This window comes from Ascaphus truei, chromosome 3 (genome assembly GCF_040206685.1).
Source record: "Ascaphus truei isolate aAscTru1 chromosome 3, aAscTru1.hap1, whole genome shotgun sequence".
NCBI classification, from domain to species: Eukaryota; Metazoa; Chordata; class Amphibia; order Anura; family Ascaphidae; genus Ascaphus; species Ascaphus truei.
Window position 1 is genome coordinate 286041265 of NC_134485.1, and position 20484 is coordinate 286061748.

The 20484-nt window shown below is 36.9% G+C and overlaps 1 protein-coding gene across 50 annotated transcripts in view; it reads right to left on the reverse strand.

Moving 5' to 3' along the window:
* The window catches only part of SCEL (sciellin), a 98408-nt gene that overhangs the window by 72559 nt on the left and 5365 nt on the right, over positions 1 to 20484 (reverse strand). For all 50 annotated transcript variants that reach the window (XM_075590940.1, XM_075590903.1, XM_075590902.1 and 47 more), the window contains exons 2-8: positions 15206 to 15266; positions 7489 to 7606; positions 7032 to 7094; positions 6094 to 6159; positions 2956 to 3021; positions 413 to 448; positions 254 to 319 (exon numbers count right to left, since the gene is read on the reverse strand). In XM_075590940.1, the coding sequence (XP_075447055.1) occupies positions 254 to 319; positions 413 to 448; positions 2956 to 3021; positions 6094 to 6159; positions 7032 to 7094; positions 7489 to 7606; positions 15206 to 15242 (452 nt within the window). In that variant the 5' untranslated portion in view covers positions 15243 to 15266. The remainder of the gene's footprint in view (positions 1 to 253; positions 320 to 412; positions 449 to 2955; positions 3022 to 6093; positions 6160 to 7031; positions 7095 to 7488; positions 7607 to 15205; positions 15267 to 20484) is intronic.

The window sequence follows — 20484 nt, forward strand, 5'->3', positions numbered from 1 at the left end:
GCTGCACATTACAGAGATGGAGAAAGCCTGCCTTTTTGCTGCTCCCAAACTACAACCGCAGAGCCACTCAGTCCTCCTGAACCAGCAGGTTAGCGACAGCACCGGGGACAATACCCATGTAGTGGCCGGATCTCCCGTGTCAGGGGGAATAAGTGCTATATACACAATATACTTTTTGCTACAATTAGCTTTATAACTTTTAACTACTCTCTAACACATAAAATTAAAGAGTAATCTCTAAACCATATGATACCTTTTAGATTCATCTGTAGTTGTGGTAGAGGTTGTCGTTGTCCTGTTTCCTGGAGCCCAGGATTGTCTGTTAATTATTAAAATATTTTAATACTTAATTGTTAAAAAAAAATGTAAGGACAGTGTATTAGAAGCAGAAGCAAAACACACACATTGTTACCTTTTTGTATCAGTTGTAACCGTTTCTGGAGACCCTCTGCACATAAAAATTAGGGGGAAAAAACAAAAGCAAATTAAGTAAAAAAAAATACAAAAGAAAATAAAGCACAATGTATACTCTACGATACTTAGCGACATGAACAGCATAATAATGCACGTTTGTGTTGCAAGGTTGCATGATCATCTCTTGCAGGTCAGCTCAGTAACCCTCCCCCTGATGTGACTGATCTAAACTTTTCTCAGCAGAAGAGAAAGCAGCCATGAGGCTGTGAGATGACAATGTGAGACTTGATAGACTGGGCCCAGGGATTAGGTTAGTGAATTTTAGGAAATCAGTTTAGGGGAAAACAGCCACTTATTGGAGATTCAGGGGTTTGGTTATATGGCCCCAGCCAGCATCTCTCCAGGAATTGTTTCTCTAATGATAGCTATGTAGTATACTATTTGCCAAGAAATGTCTTAAATATGAAACTATTTGATACAGCTGGTTTTATACTAATAATGGACTGTACTATATTTATAGGTGTTCATCTGCACTGTTTAATTTTAAATATCTGCTGTAATGTCTGCCCTATATACCATTCCACCCTGTACTGATATCGGTGCATCATTTTACAGTTCTTCTTTCCATGCTTCAATTAAGTAATAATCCCAGAAGAACAGGGCATTACTGGCCAATAATGCCCTAGCTGGAAGAGTTGAAGGCCCGAGGCGAAGCCGAGGGACTTTAACCCAGCCAGGGCATTATTGGCCAGTAATGCCCTGTTCTGAGGGGATTATTACTATTATAGGCTAAATCTAGACTTTTTTCATAAATAATAGACACTTTTGTATAGTTAAATAGATTTTTTTATTAAAATAAAATGGTAGATACATGAAACCACCTCTACATACGCTTACACTGCAGATATCTATATCACACACTGCCACCCCTCTGTACACACACACACACACACACACACACACACACACACACACACACACACACACACACACACACACACACACACACACACACAATGGAGGTCTAGACACACAACACAGCACCTCCTCTACACTCACAACACAGCAGCTCTACACACGCACAACACAGCAGCTCTACACACACAAAACACAGCAGCTCTACACACACAAACTCTGCTGCTACACACACATGATACACCCATAAACACTGCTGCTGACACTGACACACACACACACACACACACTGGAGCTCTATACAGACACACATCAGCTCTACACACACACAAACTGCTGCTACACATACAACAGCACAACACAACACACACACTGCAGCCACAATAAAAAATGCCGCCACTTACTAAACTTTGCACTCCCCCCCCCGTCTCTACACACAACACAGCACCTCTACACACACCCCCCCACACACACAACACTGCACCTCTATACAAACACAGCACCTCTACACACACAACATACACACACATACAACACTGCACCTCTATACACAGTACCTCTACACACAACACAGCACCTCTACACACACACAAACTGCTGCTACACACACATGCTACACCCATAAACACTGCTGCTGACACTGACACACACACTGGAGCTCTATACACACACACACACAGCACCTCTACACAGATATAACAGCACAGCACACACACACTGCTACTGACACACACACACACACACACAAACTCCAGCCACAAAGAAACTGCAGACAGCCACTTCTTTGCTTTGCAGACTCCCCCCCCCCCCCTCCAATTCAATTTAATCTGCTCAGAAAATCTCAGTCTGCTTGGGAGGGGGAGGAGTCAACCCATGGCTGATACATCTTGACCAATCCCCTGCCCTGTCTCAGATCTGTTACTTCAATCAGACGAATCCCCTGCCCTGTCTCAGCTGTTCTGAAAGCTGATTGGCTGGAAATAAACACATTGAAAACAACACATTCTGCTGCTTATATTCCGGGCATTACTGATTGGATAATGCCCGGAATTTTAACCAATCAGAGAGCAGGGTTTTCAATAATGCCCGGAATTTTACTGCTTTAGCCTATAATTACAGATATAATCAATTTGAATTCATGTTTGTAATGTCCACACATTAAAGAAGACAGGATAACATCATAACACTAATGCAGCTTTGTCTGCACAATTGTAAAAGTATTTCTAGCCTCCTACTACACAACGGGTTCTATGGGTAAAAAAAACAGCTTTAAAAAACAAAAAACAAATGGGCTTTGTTCTTTCGCTCAGTAACCATATGTAAATTTTGAAAGCACAATAATGTTTAAATCAAAACTGTGTCTCTACTCGAATGGAGATTTTGCTTGGAAACAGGAAGTAGAGAGAAGTTTTGGAATAAAACAGATCACTAAAATTGGCATGGTAAGCCGGCCATCTAGCCATTTTATAAATGAAATTCTAGTAAACAACATATAATAAAAGCTCTTTCTTGTACACCTGGACTAGCGATATATCGTTTATTAGTCCATCATGATACAAAGTCCACATTAAGGTAGTGTTTACTGCTCATGTTGCAAAGATTGTTAAATCAATTATAAGAGATTACCTCTTAGGGACTCTTTCCAGAGTTGCAGCTTTATTTCCTCTCTCTGCTGTGCTTTTCAATGAAATTCTAAGACATAAAATGAAACCATAGTTTTAATGAAAGTTACCACAGATTAAAAAATTCTGAATATCAGTGTTGTGGTGTTTTTATGTAAAATGTATCCCCAATAAATAGAATGATCACTATAATTTTAATCAAAGCTTCTCATACAATATATTACAATAAATCACTGTTTTGTTCAAAGTATTTAATTCCTCACTCTAGCAATTATAATAAAACATGAGGACACAATAGCAATAACATCTGATTGATAGCTAAATAGTTTAAATTCTGCTAACTTTCATCTTTTGTTTTTGTAAATTGTTTGGAGAACATTAAAATCAATTCTCTGATATCCTTTAGGAAGTATAATGTATTTCAGTGATCCTCGCGTAAGCAATAGGCCAAACAACTGAATAAAAATGAGTGCAAATGCCTGGCTAGGATTGTATGTTAGACCAAAAAAGTGTACCAAAGAAGGTGCACTACAGAATCCCTTTATAGGCGCACCGCAGACCTTTATAGTATAGACGGTCAGGGGTGAATGTAGTGAGTGTAGTGAACTTTATTAAATTGCTGTGCAAACGTGTGATAAAACAGTATACAGTAAATAGTAGAATCCTATATACTTAAATAAAAGATAGACAGCTAATGTCTATTAGAACTCCGCCAGAAATCACACTGAGCTCTAGTTATGCTGATCTATAAGGTATCTTGGCCAAACAAGATATTTATCCTCCGTCACATCACCTTGTCCATGTAAGAGGTGGGTACATATAGTAAGGTACTGGTGTTGGTACACACAAAAATGGTCGCTTAAAGAAATCCCCTTCAGTCTCAAATTTACTGTGTATTGTCAGTAATGGGGTAAGCGATCTTATTATATCTGTGTTGTACCTGTGCCCACACTGGGGGGACACATCTGAGTGGTTCTAGGTGATGTTATGGGTGTAGTGGGCCTATCATGTGGCTCCCTATAGATGTATTGGTGAGTACCTGCTCCTAAATAAACATAGATAAAGAGGTGCTGACAATGCTGTGTTCCATGGTAACCCAGTTTAGACACTTGTACTGTGTCAAAAAGAGCCTAGCAAGAGTATGGTTTGTTGAGTATCGGCGGCTCAACGCGAGAAGGCACGAATCTAGCGCATGCGCAGCTCGGGTCCGTTAGGTCTCTATAAGGACGTTTAGAGCAGCGCACTATACACATGCGCAGTATACAAACCATACTCTTGCTAGGCTCTTTTTGACACAGTACAAGTGTCTAAACTGGGTTACCATGGAACACAGCATTGTCAGCACCTCTTTATCTATGTTTATTTAGGAGCAGGTACTCACCAATACATCTATAGGGAGCCACATGATAGGCCCACTACACCCATAACATCACCTAGAACCACTCAGATGTGTCCCCCCAGTGTGGGCACAGGTACAACACAGATATAATAAGATCGCTTACCCCATTACTGACAATACACAGTAAATTTGAGACTGAAGGGGATTTCTTTAAGCGACCATTTTTGTGTGTACCAACACCAGTACCTTACTATATGTACCCACCTCTTACATGGACAAGGTGATGTGACGGAGGATAAATATCTTGTTTGGCCAAGATACCTTATAGATCAGCATAACTAGAGCTCAGTGTGATTTCTGGCGGAGTTCTAATAGACATTAGCTGTCTATCTTTTATTTAAGTATATAGGATTCTACTATTTACTGTATACTGTTTTATCACACGTTTGCACAGCAATTTAATAAAGTTCACTACACTCACTACATTCACCCCTGACCGTCTATACTATAAAGGTCTGCGGTGCGCCTATAAAGGGATTCTGTAGTGCACCTTCTTTGGTACACTTTTTTGGTCTATTGCCTATTTCCCTAGGCAGCACGCTTATACCAACCAGGGGTTAGAGCGAGGTTCCTCTCTATATCTAGGATTGTATGTTGTCTGAAGGAATAATATTAGTTTATGAGTTTCGACGTATTAAATAATATTTACTTTATTAAGCCATTTGGCAAAACGTTCAAAGATTATGTTTTTTCAGTTCACTTGCACTATAGCTTTATTTTTAATAACTCGGTATAAGGGGATGAGAAAGCACTCATATTCTGTTCATTGGGGGATATACAAATTATCAGGTTCATCACAATGGTGACAATGTTCCTTGTGTCAGAATTCCTGTTTTAGAGGTTACAACAATTTACTACTGAATGCTAGATCTTTATTTTGATGACACTGCAGACAATGCAACACATCATGATATTATTATTTCCTTGTTTAGAACATATTAAATCATAAACTGTAGCATATAGTGCCCTGTACTGTACATTCACTAGTATACAAGGTGTAACACAGCATATGTCCATGATATGACCACTTACTAATATTACTTTGTGTAAAGACATAACATGGCATCCTGCTTTGGTTAATCTACAAAATAATAACTTAATAATGCAGTTATTATTGCACCATTGTGTGAATATGAAATGCATAATAAATATTATGAAATAAGAACAGATACTGATTTTTTTTTCTACCATACATTTTACACTGAAGAGAAATATGGAAACATCTCTGATTTAACACATTCTTTATAATGTTATGTTCTTATTATTAATATCTTTATGAACAAGTCAGACATAGCATCAGAGAGTTAGCCAGTGACTGACACAGTGGACTGGTCAACTGCTGCCCCATAACTGTATGTAACTTACACAAATCAGCTGACATGATCTCTTACTGTATGTAAGAAAATGTTACTAAACATCAACTTATGTAAGCTTGGTTACTAAAAAACAATTGTGTGAATTAAACGTACATAGAAAATTTGATTGTTACTTTTACAAAAATAATAAGGACATTTAGTTGTTACTAATAAGTGTAATAAATCAGGAAAAATACTGCATTTATCACCAAGTCTTGTTATAATGTAGAACTATTATATTACATTAGGAAATAGGGTTATAATACAGTCCATATCCACAGAGGTAGGCACATAAGTTGCTGAAATAATAGATCAAAGGTACTGTACATCGGAATAAACATAGTGTAAAATCTTTACTCAAGTTATTTCAGCATAACTCAAACCATACCTGTCCAAAGCATCATCAGATTTAAACCTGTTGTGTATGGGTTTAGTTTCTTCCAGATCATCAGTCCTGCAAAAGAAAAAATGACCAAACCCAATAAAATGTGTGAATTCTAAATGGTGAAATTTAAACTCTCAGGTGTCGACAGAAATTACTTTATAAAAAGTTCTCGGGGGCCCTTGACAATGGAGCCGAGAATTCTAAAACCGGTTTGGCACGCTTTTGTAAGATCGTATTTTTAAGTTTGTGTACGATAAAATGTGACTTATTTTTACTCCCTCTACATTTTGTTTCACAATTTTTTATTGCTATGAAGATTTTCTTCTTTCTGGATTAAGAAGTTCAACTCCACACGGCTGTGTCTCAACGATTGTCGGCATGTGGAGCTTCTTCCTTTGGGAGCGTTAATACTATTATAAGTGAGGGCTTGCAATTTCCTTTTCCTTGTTGAAAGGCAGGACGTTTGTTTTGGATTTCCTTCCTGTTGTTGCAGTGTACCGAACATTGCTTATTGAGCTCCTCTTTAGTCCTTTTGATTTAATTATCTTATTAAAGATATGACTGTCCTTAATTCAATTTTGTCCTAAGAAAAAATGCCGATTTAAGTACGTAAATCCAGCTAACCTTGTATGGGGCACATGAATGGGAGTTGATGCTGGTAACCCATTCCGGCCCATGATTTATGTGCCCCTATAATTACTACTACTTGTACATACAGATGTAGCTCACTGTCCCGGAAGAAGCAAAAGTCTGTGGCGTCAGAGACAGTGTCTGTAATGATCGAGCTGCGGGGTCCCTGCTTACAAATGGGACCTCTACAGCAGTAATCCTCCGGTGCCATGATCACCATGGTCATCAATGGAACCGGAGACAGAAAGGTTAGATGCATCTGTAAGAAACTTAATAGACTTACTAACTACAATTCAATATCTAAGTATTACCTGTCCAAAGAATCTTGGGATTTATACTGGTTCAGAACTATTTTTCCATAGTTTTCATCTTTGCTGTAAAAAATGAGGGAAAAAACAACAAACGGTGCATGTAAATAAAACATAATAGTGCAGTGAATAATATAATAATAAATAATAATAATAATATATAATATATAATTTGCTTAACAATCTATTTTAGAGAAGAAGAAGCTCACAAAAACATGCTCAACACAATGTCACTAGGCAAATCCAGACGTCTACTGTATGTTTAATACATTTTGCAGTTTTGTTGCAAGCGAATGGCAATAGCATTATAAAAACATTAAAGCGAATCAGTTGCACATGGGTTACAATATAAGACAGCAAAACTTGTAATAGAATTTATCAAGAATAGCTTGCAGGTCAGAATGAGAGAAATGTTATTCAATTAATTATTATTATTATTATCATTGTTTCATTCTCTTACATTTCTTCTTCTGGTCGCTTCTTTATCCAGCTGTTGTCTTGTAGCAAAGTTCTCTTTTTGTTTGCTTCCAGAATAGCACTCTGTGTACTAGTGGATCCCAGGGTGGCACTCTTGGATTCTGTTAGCAACAAGACAAAGAGAGGTGTAGGCGTTTATTCATGAAGCAGCAGTATCAATGTTAATCCAGAAGGATCACCTAGAAAACAAATGTCATATCTCAATTTTTGTAGAGTTGAACGTTTCCGTATAATTACCACATACTGAAATGGCGACAATATAAGGCATTTTGAGGAGGAAACATTTGATCAAGAATTCCTTATTATGTGGTGAGTTTACTTCCCTCATGTTGCAGCCCCGAGCTTTCTGATTTATTAAGGATAATTACATTTTCTCAGAAATAGTTAGTGGAGCAATAGATGTTAAAATATTCTCTACCAAATGCACAAGATCAGTAAGAGGTTGAAATAGGTCGCTCAAGTTCCTTTACATATTTTTACGTGATATCATATAGTTCTTTGTGAAACGGTACATTTACTGCCACATTTTACATAGAATAAAAATTATTGATGGGCCCTTCCAACAAATCTGCTTCTAAGAAAGACAAGATAATCATAAAAATTCTATTGCATGTTATCTTTAGGGTTGCAGAAGTAAAATTGCACATGTGCAAGCACTTACAATAATACAAGAACCTGCAAGCCTCCAAGTATTACTCAGTGCTTGTTGGACTATTTCATTGGTGCTCTTGTTCAGTCCTCGAAGTCTACCATAAAACCTGTTTTTTAAGATTTTTCTAATTAACACATACTTAACATAATAGCCCAGGTGTAATTATCACTAAGACAACTTGCATAGGAATAGGCTGCACTAAAGAACTGGCCTTTTTGAAGAACAACCTTGAGAACTACTGGAATATTTAAATATATATCTATGATTAGCTAAACTTATTTGACAGCACATTGGCACATATGCCCTGTATGCGTATGTTTTGATTATTTATATAGTGCTGACCATGTAGGCAGCTCTTCACAGATATAGCATGCAAGACATAATTCCGGGAAGTATAATACAAATAGGCATCAAATCTAAAAGTAAACATTGGGAGAAAAGAGTTTTGTCCAAAAGAGTTTCTATCTACAAAGGTGTGTTCGGAAACATAGAGTAACAGAACATGTTACCTTGTACGGTATGGTAAAGACTAGGTAAGTGCATATGAAGTGGGTCTATAGATGTATTAAATAACTATAGAAATGCTATATAGTAAAGGTGATTTTTCAGAAGGGTCTGGAAGATAGTGAGAAAAAGAGCTTGGCAGATATGCATGGGAGATGCCATGAAGCAGAGTGTTAGGACACCATGTTTTAAACTAAAGTATTAAGTTATATGCCTTTTAGGGTATTTGAGTCCATTCTGGGTTAACTATAAATCTTGCAATTTACAATAAATGTTTGACATGTGCATCTCCAACACGGATGAAATGTGCTAGGTTGCACATGATTCGAATGCTTAGTGTGCATATTTAGTTTTATGGATTACTTACTCCATTATAAGGTAAATTCCAAAAACTTTTTCTTGACCTAGATTGTTGCACAGTTACAAAATACTGTAGATGAGGTTGGGAAACAACATATGCCCATCAAGTTCAACCTACAGTATGTTAAATTTAGGTGATAGATACTTAACCTGTATTTGTATTTACAGTATTGCTATCAAGAGGGAGGCAAACAAAAACTCCAGGGAAATATTATCCAATGATGTATCATAAGGGGAAAATATACATTCCTTCCTTACTCCAATAATGCCAATCATATTTCTCCCTGGATTAACATTATTCCCATGTTTATTTTTACGGGTATATCCCTGTATACCATTCCTTTCTTTAAAAAAAAGATGCCCAACCTTTTTTTAGAAGATATCTATAGTATCACAGTTTGCATGGGTAATGAATTCCACATTTGAATTACCCTTACTGTAAATAACTATTTTATTTGTTGCTGGGGAAATCTCCTTTCCTCCAACCTTAAGGGATGTCCCTGTGTCATTTGTACTGCCCTTGGGATGAATAGTTCATTTGAAAGCTCCTTGTAATGATCCCGAGTATATTTGTATAGTTATCATATCCCCTCTTAAACACCTTTTCTAATGTAAACAAATACAATTTCGCTAGCCTCTCCTCATACTAAAGATTTTCCATCTCCTTTATTAATATGTGGCTCTAATCTGCACTTTTTCTAGTTCCATTATGTCTTTTTTATGGAGTGGTGCACAAAACTGTACTCCATATTCAAGTTGTGGTCATACTAATGCTTCTTAGAGGCCATAATTATGCTTACTTCCTTTCTACCCATCCCTGTTTGATGAAAAATAAGATATTGTTTGTCTTTGCAGCTACTGCATGACATTGGGAACTATTGCTAAACCTGCTGTCTACAAGCACTCCTAAATCCTTCTCCATAAAGGATTGACCTAATTTTTCCCTTTTGATTTGTAAGTAGCCTGATTATTCTTGTTTCCCAAATGCATAACCTTACATGTATGTGTATTAAACTTCATCTGTCATATACCTGCCCAAGTTTTCAGACTATCAAAATCCATGTCGAGAGAAATTACATGTTGCTCTGATTTTACAACCTTACACAATTTAGTGTCATCAGCAAAGAAGGAGACTTTTCTCTCTATACCAACCTCAAGGTCATTAATAAGCAAATTAAAAAGCAGTCGTCCCTTTACCAAACATTGAGGTACTCCACTAACAACTTTAGCCAAACCTGAAAAGGTTAAATTTATGACATCTATCCTTCCACCAGTTTTCAACCCACGTGAAAAATGTTTTACCCTGAGTAATTTGGTTTATTTTGTACACTATCCTCTTATGTGGAACCATATCAAAAGCCTTTGCTAAGTCTAAGTAGACCACATATCCTGCATTACCCTGCTCTAAATTCCTACTTACCTCCTCAAATAAACTAATAAGCTTAGTTTAACATGGCCTATCCTTCATAAATCCCTGCGGAAAATTACTAATAATTTTGTTATCTATTAAGTATTCCAGAATATTGTCCCATACTAAAACTTCAAGTAGTTTCCCCATTATTGATGTCTGGCTTACAGGTCTGTAATTTCCTAGTTGTGACCTAGCTACCTTTATAAATATTGGCGCCATGTCTTCTTTACACCAATCTTGTGATACTGAGCCTTTGGAAATGGACTCATTGAGTACCTTGGGTGCATGCCATTGGGGCCAGGTGCTTTATTAACTTGAATAATATCAAGTCGCCTATGCACTTCTTTTTCAATTAACCATTTGTTTGTTAATGTAGAGGTTGTAATATTTTGCAATTAACCCCTCCTTGGTAATTACAGAGGCAAATGATTAATGTAATACCTCTGCCTCTCCTTATCTTAAATAATGTGCCTGTCCATCTTACACTGAAAGGGTTCTATAATCTCTTTTCTAATCTTTCTGTTATTAAGGTATTTGAATACATTTTTAGGCTTGATCTTACTTTATATTGCAATATTTTTTCATTTTCAATTTTTGCTAATCTGATTGCCCTTTTGCAACTTTTGTTACATTTTTTATAATTCTGATATGATGCCTCCATCGCTTCTGACTTTGAGTCTAAATGCCCGCTTCTTTCTTTCCATTTCCTTCCCTACCTGTTTATTTAGTCAGATTGGTTTAGGCTATTTCTTTAATATTTATTACCCAAAGTATACACTGATAACAATGTTTTAAAGACAGTCAATATCTCTTCCAAAATGTTTCCAGCAAAAATATCATCCCACTATTCCTCAGTTGATACAAATCTGCCTTTCTAAAATGTAGTCTTTGTTGAGCCTGTATATTATGGTTTGATTATTTAATAATGTTGTTTATTTTAAATTGCTATATAATTAAGTGCAGTTTACTAAAGGTAAGCTGTAAGCTTTATTTAATTCCTACTTAAAATACATATTAAAATCAATTGTGTGTGTGGCCAGGTGCTTTATTAACATGAATAATATCAAGTCGCCTATGCACTTCTTCCTCAATGAACCAATTGTTTGTTAATGTAGAGGTAGGCGGAGGAATGATGAGACAAGTTGGAAGGGGAATAGACTTTATACATGCGGGTTAGGCTTAAACAGAGGACCACACCTAGGACTAGAGGTTGTGAAATATAGGAGGGGACAGTGGATGACAGTGCCCGGCAAAGAGACTAGAGTGTGGAGCAATAGGCCAAAAGAAGTGAACGTGGGGGGGGCCTATGGTCGCCCAATTGCATGTTTCAGCCTTATAAGTATACGGCTATGTCCCATTATGGAGACATTTGCTTGCCAAAATCCCCTTAAATTAAAAATATCCTTTAAATATACTTGGTGGAGAAAATAGGTGTGGGGGGAGGGAAAGTAATATCCCTGCTCAGCAGTTTCCGTATAGGGTATAGTAGTGTGGTAGGTACGGTGCTCTGGCTGAGGTATATGAACTAATAATTAACCAAAGAGAAAAGAACTCTGTTTATAGAGCACTCGGTTACCTGAAGGTGAGTATATGAATTATATTTAAAAATAATTTTTAAAAATATCCAAGTTAAAATAAAGTGTACAAAGAAGAGGAACTCGTAACAACATATGTTCAGAAAAATTGCCTAATTAAGGGTGTATCAAGACCATGCAGACTGAATATATAGCGTAATTCCACACAGTTGGTAAACCTGACATAATTGTCAGTATTAGTAAGCCAATGCTAAAACAGTGAATATCAGTCATAGATTACTGAATTAGAGAGAAAAGAGCTGACATAATTTGTCTGAATTCAGTGGGCCAATGTTTACCTTATTAATACCACAATTGAAGATTTTTTTATGGTAGAAGGAGGTATTCCTTATAACCTTATTGTGGTTGCTAATTTTGGAAGCACAATGTTACAATGGTATGGTCTAAGGCTACGCTTATAGTGCCGGCGACGGCGGGCTTCGGTCGCTAGAAAAATCAAATAGAGATGACTTCCATCGATCGCGACCAAGCCGTCGCTCCATCGTGCCGCGCTTACTATAAGCGCACGCGACGGCGGCAATGGATTTGTTTTGACGCGACGTCGCATCGCCGGCCACTATAAGCGCAGCCTTATGCTAATGCTTCAGTGAACTCACTGGGGGGTTTTGTTGAAAGTATCCCCTAAATTTCAATAAAGTATCCAAGTGAATGGATACAAATATTGTATTCAGCCACAGTGAGTTAAGTAACCTGATTCATTACTGACGCTTTATAACAGTAAGTCTCTAAATATGTCTCACCCTGGCAGTGAATGGTCAATTTTAAAAGTAAGGAAGGTCAAGTTTGAGTTAGTGGAATTGATGCTGGATGTGTACAGGGCTATCTTTAGTATGTGGTGTAGGAACAATCGCAGCGGTTAACTGTTTGTTTCAGGCAATTCAAGGTATTGTATACCCTGAGTTCAGCTGCCTACCTGACTGTCAGTCCCAGTCTTGTGTCTACTGGAGTCATATAGAGGCTGCTAGAGGCTAACTAATTATGTGGTGTTTAGAACGACTAATGTCAGCAATCGCAACTATTAAGCTTTCTGTAAAGGCATAAGAGATATTATTTACTCAGAGTGATACTGCCTGTTTGTGTATCAGCCTCAGCCACAGGCTCCTGATTGGCTGTGGGGCGTGATCTTCTGTGTTGTCATATTTATACACTCCCACGTCTGTAAACTCATTGCTAGATTTAACCCATTGTGTTCCGGTAAGTCTCGGTTCCTATCTTACTAAAATGGATGACTACTATGTGGTATGTATATAATCGTACATCATTCTAGACTGGGGGGTGGGGGTCTGAGGGATAGAAGGGGGAATGATGTAAAGGACACTTAAGTTGAAATAAGGAGAGATATCTCCGTAAAGTGACCCGAGTGATTCCTGATGTTAACACTGTCCGTTTTACTGCGCATGTGTTGGCTGATAGTATACTTATGATACCCACATACATGTCCTACAAGCTTGATATTGGCTATACATATATATATATATATATATATAAATATATATATATAGCAACTGTAAATATTACTGTATGCTCATTTGCATGTCTTAGACAGGTCTGCAACCTTTGCATCTCATCCCAGCCTCTGTCTAAAAGCTGTGTTTAAAACAGCATGCATTGGCTTGAGGATTTGCTTGTGTAATACGAGCTTGAGACAAAAGGTGGCACTGAGTGCTCATTTGCATGTCATTTCCCAGAATCCCTTACTGCAGTGGAAGCGCTGTATGCTGGGAGATAATGGGGAAAGACAGGGTTGCAGACCTGTCTAAGACATGCAAATGAGCATACAGTAATATTTACAGTTGCTTTATGCTTTACTGTGGAGGGTTTTTGTCACTTTTTTTACCCACCATAACCTTAATTATATATATATATATATATATATATATATATATATATATACCAATTGTAATTGTTTTATACATTGTAGCCAATATTTTAGACATATAGTGAATAGTCCTATGTTCACATAAATAGTGGCTATCTCTTGTATATATATACCTTTTGTATAGGTTGTTGACTATGGTATAATTAAGTTATGCCATTAGCAATAGACCATACCATTGTAACATTGTGGCTCCAAAATTAGCAACCACACAATAAGGTTATAAGGAATACCTCTTTCAACCATAAGAAATCTGCAACTGTTGTATCAATAGGGTAAACATTGGCCCAATGAATTCAGACAAATTATATCAGCTCTTTTCTCTCTAATTCAGTAATCTATGACTCTGATATTCACTGTTTTAGCATTGGCTTAATAATACTGACAATTATGTTAGGTTTTCAAACTGTGTGGACTTACGCTATATATTCAGTCTGCATGGTCTTGATACACCCTTAATTTGGCACTTTTTCTGGTCATATGTTGTTACGAGTTTGTCTTCTTTGTATACTTTATTTTAACTTGGATATTATTAAAAATTATTTTTAAATATAATCCATATACTCACCTTCGGGTTACCGAGCGCTCTAGAAACTGAGTTCTTTTCTCTTCGGTAGATTAAAAATAACTTTTGCCAGATTGAGAAAAACACAAGCCTATATTTATTCTGAATTTATTACACAGCTCATGTTATTGGTACTATACAGTAATTATGCAATAGTACACTTCTTTGCTCATTTCTGTTTCTCATTCTCTAAAGAGTGGAAAAGACAGCAAAAACCCATGGCAGTGCTTTCTAAATCATTCTTGATAAATGTACAAGGGATGTTCGAACATGTAATAGCAAATTCTGTGGTACTTTCCTTGGGTGTATGTAACAATACAACCTCATTTGTTTCAGTCACCTCACACTAAAGTATTTAAGTTTATTAGTTTAATCTACAGGTATATAGTATGCCTAAATATGTCATTTTACAAACTTTATTGAACCATGTAAATAATTTTACCTGGCAAATACGTTGACTTGAAATGCATTAAATCTATAATTAATGAAACTAACAATCAAATGATATGTAAATGTATATGTTATTTTTATTTTCATACTGTAGCTACCAACTAGGTAAGCAGCACTTTGCAATTTTGACAACATTACAATACTATTACAATACAGGAAACTGCTTGTTCTTTCAGAAGGGTAATACTTCTTTCAGGTGCTAATTCTTGCAATTTATTGACTCTAATATGTTTCTAAATCCAAGTAAAACCGATAAAGATAAAAAGTTAATTAATTATAAACATTACCCTTTCCAGGAGATTTGCTAATGCTGAAAGCAGACATCTTGTTCAGTGGCTTCTTTGGGATCTGAAAGGGAATTGTAAAGAAAATCAGCAAATTCAAATAAATATGTTCAGGTGACCTGGGGAGAGGAGGTAACTCATGCATTTGTGACAGCTGTAATTTAGCAAACTATCATTCTCTGTTTGCAGTTGTAGAAATGTATATACCTCCTTGGTACCATTAAAAGGAGAATGCTGAAAAATGATTTTGTGCGTTACTCAAAATGTAAGTTAGTATAGCAAACAGTTAAACATGCACACTTAAAAAGCACACGCTACGAGGAAATGTGTATACCTTTCCTACTGACATTTGAAAACATAAAACAGAGATGAAATTGTGCACACTTGTGGGCCCATTGCAATTGGTGACTGCTGTGAAATGTAACACAAAAGTGCTCCCAGGCTCGGTTATTTAAATGTGTATTCAGATTTTGGTTTATTACAATACAAATTATTGTTGTATTGACCGACATTGATGGGTTTACAATTGTTGTAATTATGTGTGACCTTTATTTAATTTGTGACATTCTTGAGAGAAGCTCCTTGGAATTCTCCTCACCATTTTCTTTGATGACTAATAGAACCAACAGAGCAATTAAGATAGTCGGGGTTGTATGTGTTTTTGGGAAGTAGAGCGGGTAGATTCGGGGGGGGCACAATATTTGACAATTGGTTATTTCCAATGTATTATTTTATTACAACCATTTGCTTAGACAAAGCAGTCAACTGGAAAAGGCAAGGATGTTTTTTTGTATCCCCTTTAATAAGTGTATTTACCTTTAGATAAAATCCAAAATCAGAAGAATGACAAGGAACAGTACAACACGCCTCCTATGTACTCCATTGGTGTCTGCTGGTGGGGAATTATTTTGCCTTAAATTAAGTTCAAAGCCAACAGTTACAATGTTCCTTCCTTTATTGACAATGAAGACTATTTATTGAGGTCTGCAGGCTATATGACTGGGGCAAAAGCAATGCAGAAGTGCAGCACCAGATTTATTCAAGGAAAAGCTCCATTTGTTTTCATAAATATAGTGCTGTTTTTTTGCACTTTTTTTGCCCCAGTTTGTGGGACTTTAGTAAATAGACCACAATATGTTCATGTACTTACCTGTCAACTAATTTCGCATTTTATCACTGTCTATCCAGCTCTTGTTTTTGACACTTTCCCAGTAACATAATGGGATTTACAGTCCAATGTTTCTGGAACAAGAGAACTGCATATACTGTACTTGGTATCTAAGCTTAAACCCTCCTCTGCCAGAGTAGCCTGTAACACAATGCTGCCAGAGGGGCTGGCATCATATTACTTTGTAAAGATGTTAACAACTAGCACTAGACTAAATTCTCTGAAATATAGAGATGGTTATGTATAGAGACAATGGTTATACAGGGATCCTGGATGAGGTATTGGTTAATGTTTATGAATACCAGTGTCTTACTTTCAAATATAAAAAAAAAATGTTCCTTTTTAAAATTAGATATTAAATATCTTCATTAAAAAAATACATTGGTTTCAGCATGGCATCATAGGAACCTTTGATTTACAAAGTATCTGTCTTCGGCAGCCAATAAAGTTGAGTTTAGTGGCACTAGGTAAACCTGACTCAGCTTCCACACCTATTTAAAATATGCAGCTGGACACAGTGAAACTACCTGGTTTTGCAATAACTCCTGCACAATACCTCTTCAAAGATTCCTCTAATCTAATGTAACCATTAATTTGGCTTTAGAACAACGTGGGTGAAGTCTAGCTAAACTTACCTGCCCCAAATTATTACTTTGAAGATGTAATTATTGATCGTTGTATACCAAAATCAAAACGTATACAAATTCAATTTTTTATTCATTTACAGTTGGCAGCCTACACATTTTTTTTTAACATTGATTCGGTCTGAATGCAATTATAATTTCCATTTTCAGTCTGGTTTAACAAGTTAGCTTTCCTTACCTGTCACTCTTTGTCTGCCTCTCCCTTATGTAAATATCTGTTCTGGCTCCACATCCTGTACCACTACGCCTTTGTCCTTATATTTAAAGACCTCCACACCTCTGCTCTTCTAATTATTCTCAGTAATAACTAAGTACACTCCCATAATCTTCCCTGTTCTTCCCAAGATAGTTAATTTAATTAAGATATATTGTCATTGATAGATATTTTCCTCGTACTATCACAACTTGCCCACAATCACACAGGTTGTCCATTCAGGACCAACATCTTTATACTATGCATTCACCCCAAATAAATTTGAGATGTTAAGATATTTTGGCACTTTGGGATATACATCTAATTTTCAAGTATGACCTCGGAAGGCACTTCACTAATCTTCCTCCTATCTCTCATTACAGTGTTACAGGTGGCTTTTAATTTTGAAATAGGTCTCTTTTTCATAATGTAATTATCCTGGTTATAACATTATCCTCAAAATTATAAACTTTAGGGCAACCTGTCAGTATTTCCAGGATTCAAACTTTTTTGTGCACACAACCCTATTATGCTGACGATGATACTGGTACAAGTCATAAACACCTTAGTAGTCATCCTACTGTACATTTGACCTTTTTGCATACAAAAATGGTTGTCTAACTTTTTAATTGAAGCCTACTTTTTGGCTTGCATCGTGAATATGCCCAACCTATTGGTATTTGACATTTTATTTACTGCTGATTTTTCATGCAGCATTTCACAATGTAAATACACAATGATAGCTAATGCTTAGTGTAAACACAGTACACGTCAGTAGATCCGAAATAGAAAATTCCCTAAAATAGTTTTGTATAGGTGAAACACTTATTTCATAACGTATACATTAGAAAAATGCTACTCATCCAGGTTAACATTTTTGCATTTAATTTTTATTCTAATAGTCCTTCATAACTAAAACTTGTTATTTTGAGTTACTAGAGTTCTTCGGTTCTGGAGATATTAACCTAGCAATAGACAAAAGCCCCGACGACGAACGGGGTAAAAAAATACAATGCAGTGATATCATCTTGCCATTATGGAAGTGCAGAGGAGTGTAGAACCTTAAAGGTATGAAGGAGAACTTTGTTGTTTATACAGAGATTAATAGGAGACCAGCAGAGAGAGTGCAGGAGGCCAGAAGCAGATACAGTAGGTATCAAGAAGAGCAGGAGATGATTCTAGCGGCAGCATTTTGAATTAATTGCAAGGGTCGAGGGGTGTGAGGCAGGGAGCCCAGATAAAAGAATATGGCAATAATCAATACTGAAAAAACAAGGGCATGCATTGGTGTTTTAGTAGTCAATAAACAGAGGAAGGGTTGGGGTTACGGAGGAAGAAATGACAATATTGAGTAACAGCGTTTACATAAAGTGAGAAAGAGAGAGGGGGGAGTCAGGCAATGTTCTTGCGAGACTGGGTGGAAAGTAGTGTTATTGACTGTAATGGAGATGTGAAGAATAGGGCCAGGTTTTGGGGAAACAAAATAGGATAAATAAAGATATAGATGCATCTAAATTTGAGGCATATTAGGCTTAAAGCGACAAAGGGCCGTTCAGGCAGAGATTACAGATTGGCACTCTGTGATATGTGACTGGACTGCAGGTGTAAGGCCCGGTGCAAATGCCATTCTGTGTCATCAGCAAAGAGATGATAGCTGAAGCCAAAGGTGTTCATGAGGTCACCAAGTGAGTACACATTTAGAGAGAAGAGTAGGGGATCTAAAACGTAGTCTTGAGATACATGCACAACGGTGTAGGAGGAGTTAGCAAAAGAGACACTGTGTCCAGATCATTAAAAGGGTGCTTAGCTTTGGCATGTCTCTACTTCCATTCATTTAAATGGGAGTAAATAAGTGCTAAAGCTTAGCACCCTTTTGTGGATCTGGCTTTAAAAGAGCAGTGAGAGGTAGGACAAAACCAGGACAGGTCAGTGCCACGTTTGCCGAAAGAGTGAAGAATCTGCAGTGGAAGAGGTGGTCAACAGTATTGACAGCAAAAGTCAAGCCAAGAAAATCAGAATTGGATAGTTTCCTTACGATTTGGCAATATGGAGGTTATTGGCTACTTTGGTGAGTGATTTTTCAGATGCGTATGGGGTGCGCAATCCCAATTGGAGATGGTCAAGTATGGTAGGTTATGGGAATTGAACAAATTAAGTATTTGTAAAGAAACAAGGTGTGCCAGAAGTTTTGAGGCAAAAACAAGAGAGAGGCAGGTTGATGGTTAGAAGGGTATCTATTATAGGGTCAAGGGTGTTATTCTGGAGAATAGGTCAAAGAATGGCATGCTTCAAAAAGATGGAAAAGTGCCAAAGCAAACAGAGAAGTTAGGATGGGGACAAGGTTAGCAGCAAAAGTTTTAAGTAAATGGGAGGGAATGAGGTTGAGGCTGAATGGGGGTGGGGGTTAAGGAGAAGAGCATCTTAGACACGTCTTCCTCTGTAACTGGAGAAAAGAAATCAAAGGTAAGAGGATCAAGAAGGAAAGGTGTGGATAGCTTTCAAAGTGTCTACGATGAAAGATGTTGCAGCAAGAAGAAATAAAAGAAGGGTGGGCATACTGGAAGAGGGGCTGGTCAGGAAAAAGAAAATAACATGGCATGAAAGATTATAAGAATGGGTTGATTAAAAGTGGGGAAGTGCACATCATAGTGCAATTTACATTCTTATTGTCTATTGCCTTGCCATAACAGGGTTGACCTGGCAGCCATATTGCTCTCCTTGACAAGAAAAGACACTTGGAAATAAACCTGTTCTTATCATTGGAGCAGAAGGGTTTCGCATACTTTAGCTCAAGGGAATGTCAACTTTTAAAAGTTTCTGGATGGTACTAATTAGTGAATGCAAGAAATGTGCAAAACTATCCAAAATGCAGTTGGAAAATTATTTGTGTTTTTTTCCACAAATTCAATTAGCCTCAAAGGGCTAATAATATTGCCAAATTAGTACTCTTCCAGTAAAAGACAACAGAAATTGAGGGAATAAATCTAATTTTGCAAGTTAGCACATTAAACCATGAAATTGCATTGCATTGACTTAATGCTCTGAGAATCCGTTGCAAACTCTGAATGGGTTGCAATTTATGTTTTGCAGGTGAAAGGGCAAATTTAGCCTGGTTTGTGGCCTTGGGCAAAAGTTTTGCACATTTCTAGTAAACATCTACTGAAAATGTAATGTCCTCATTAATTTTATATTTATATTAATTTCAGTATATTTTGAATAAATTACATCATCTAATATAGTTAGTATAATTTGGGGTACCTAATCATAGCATACTGTA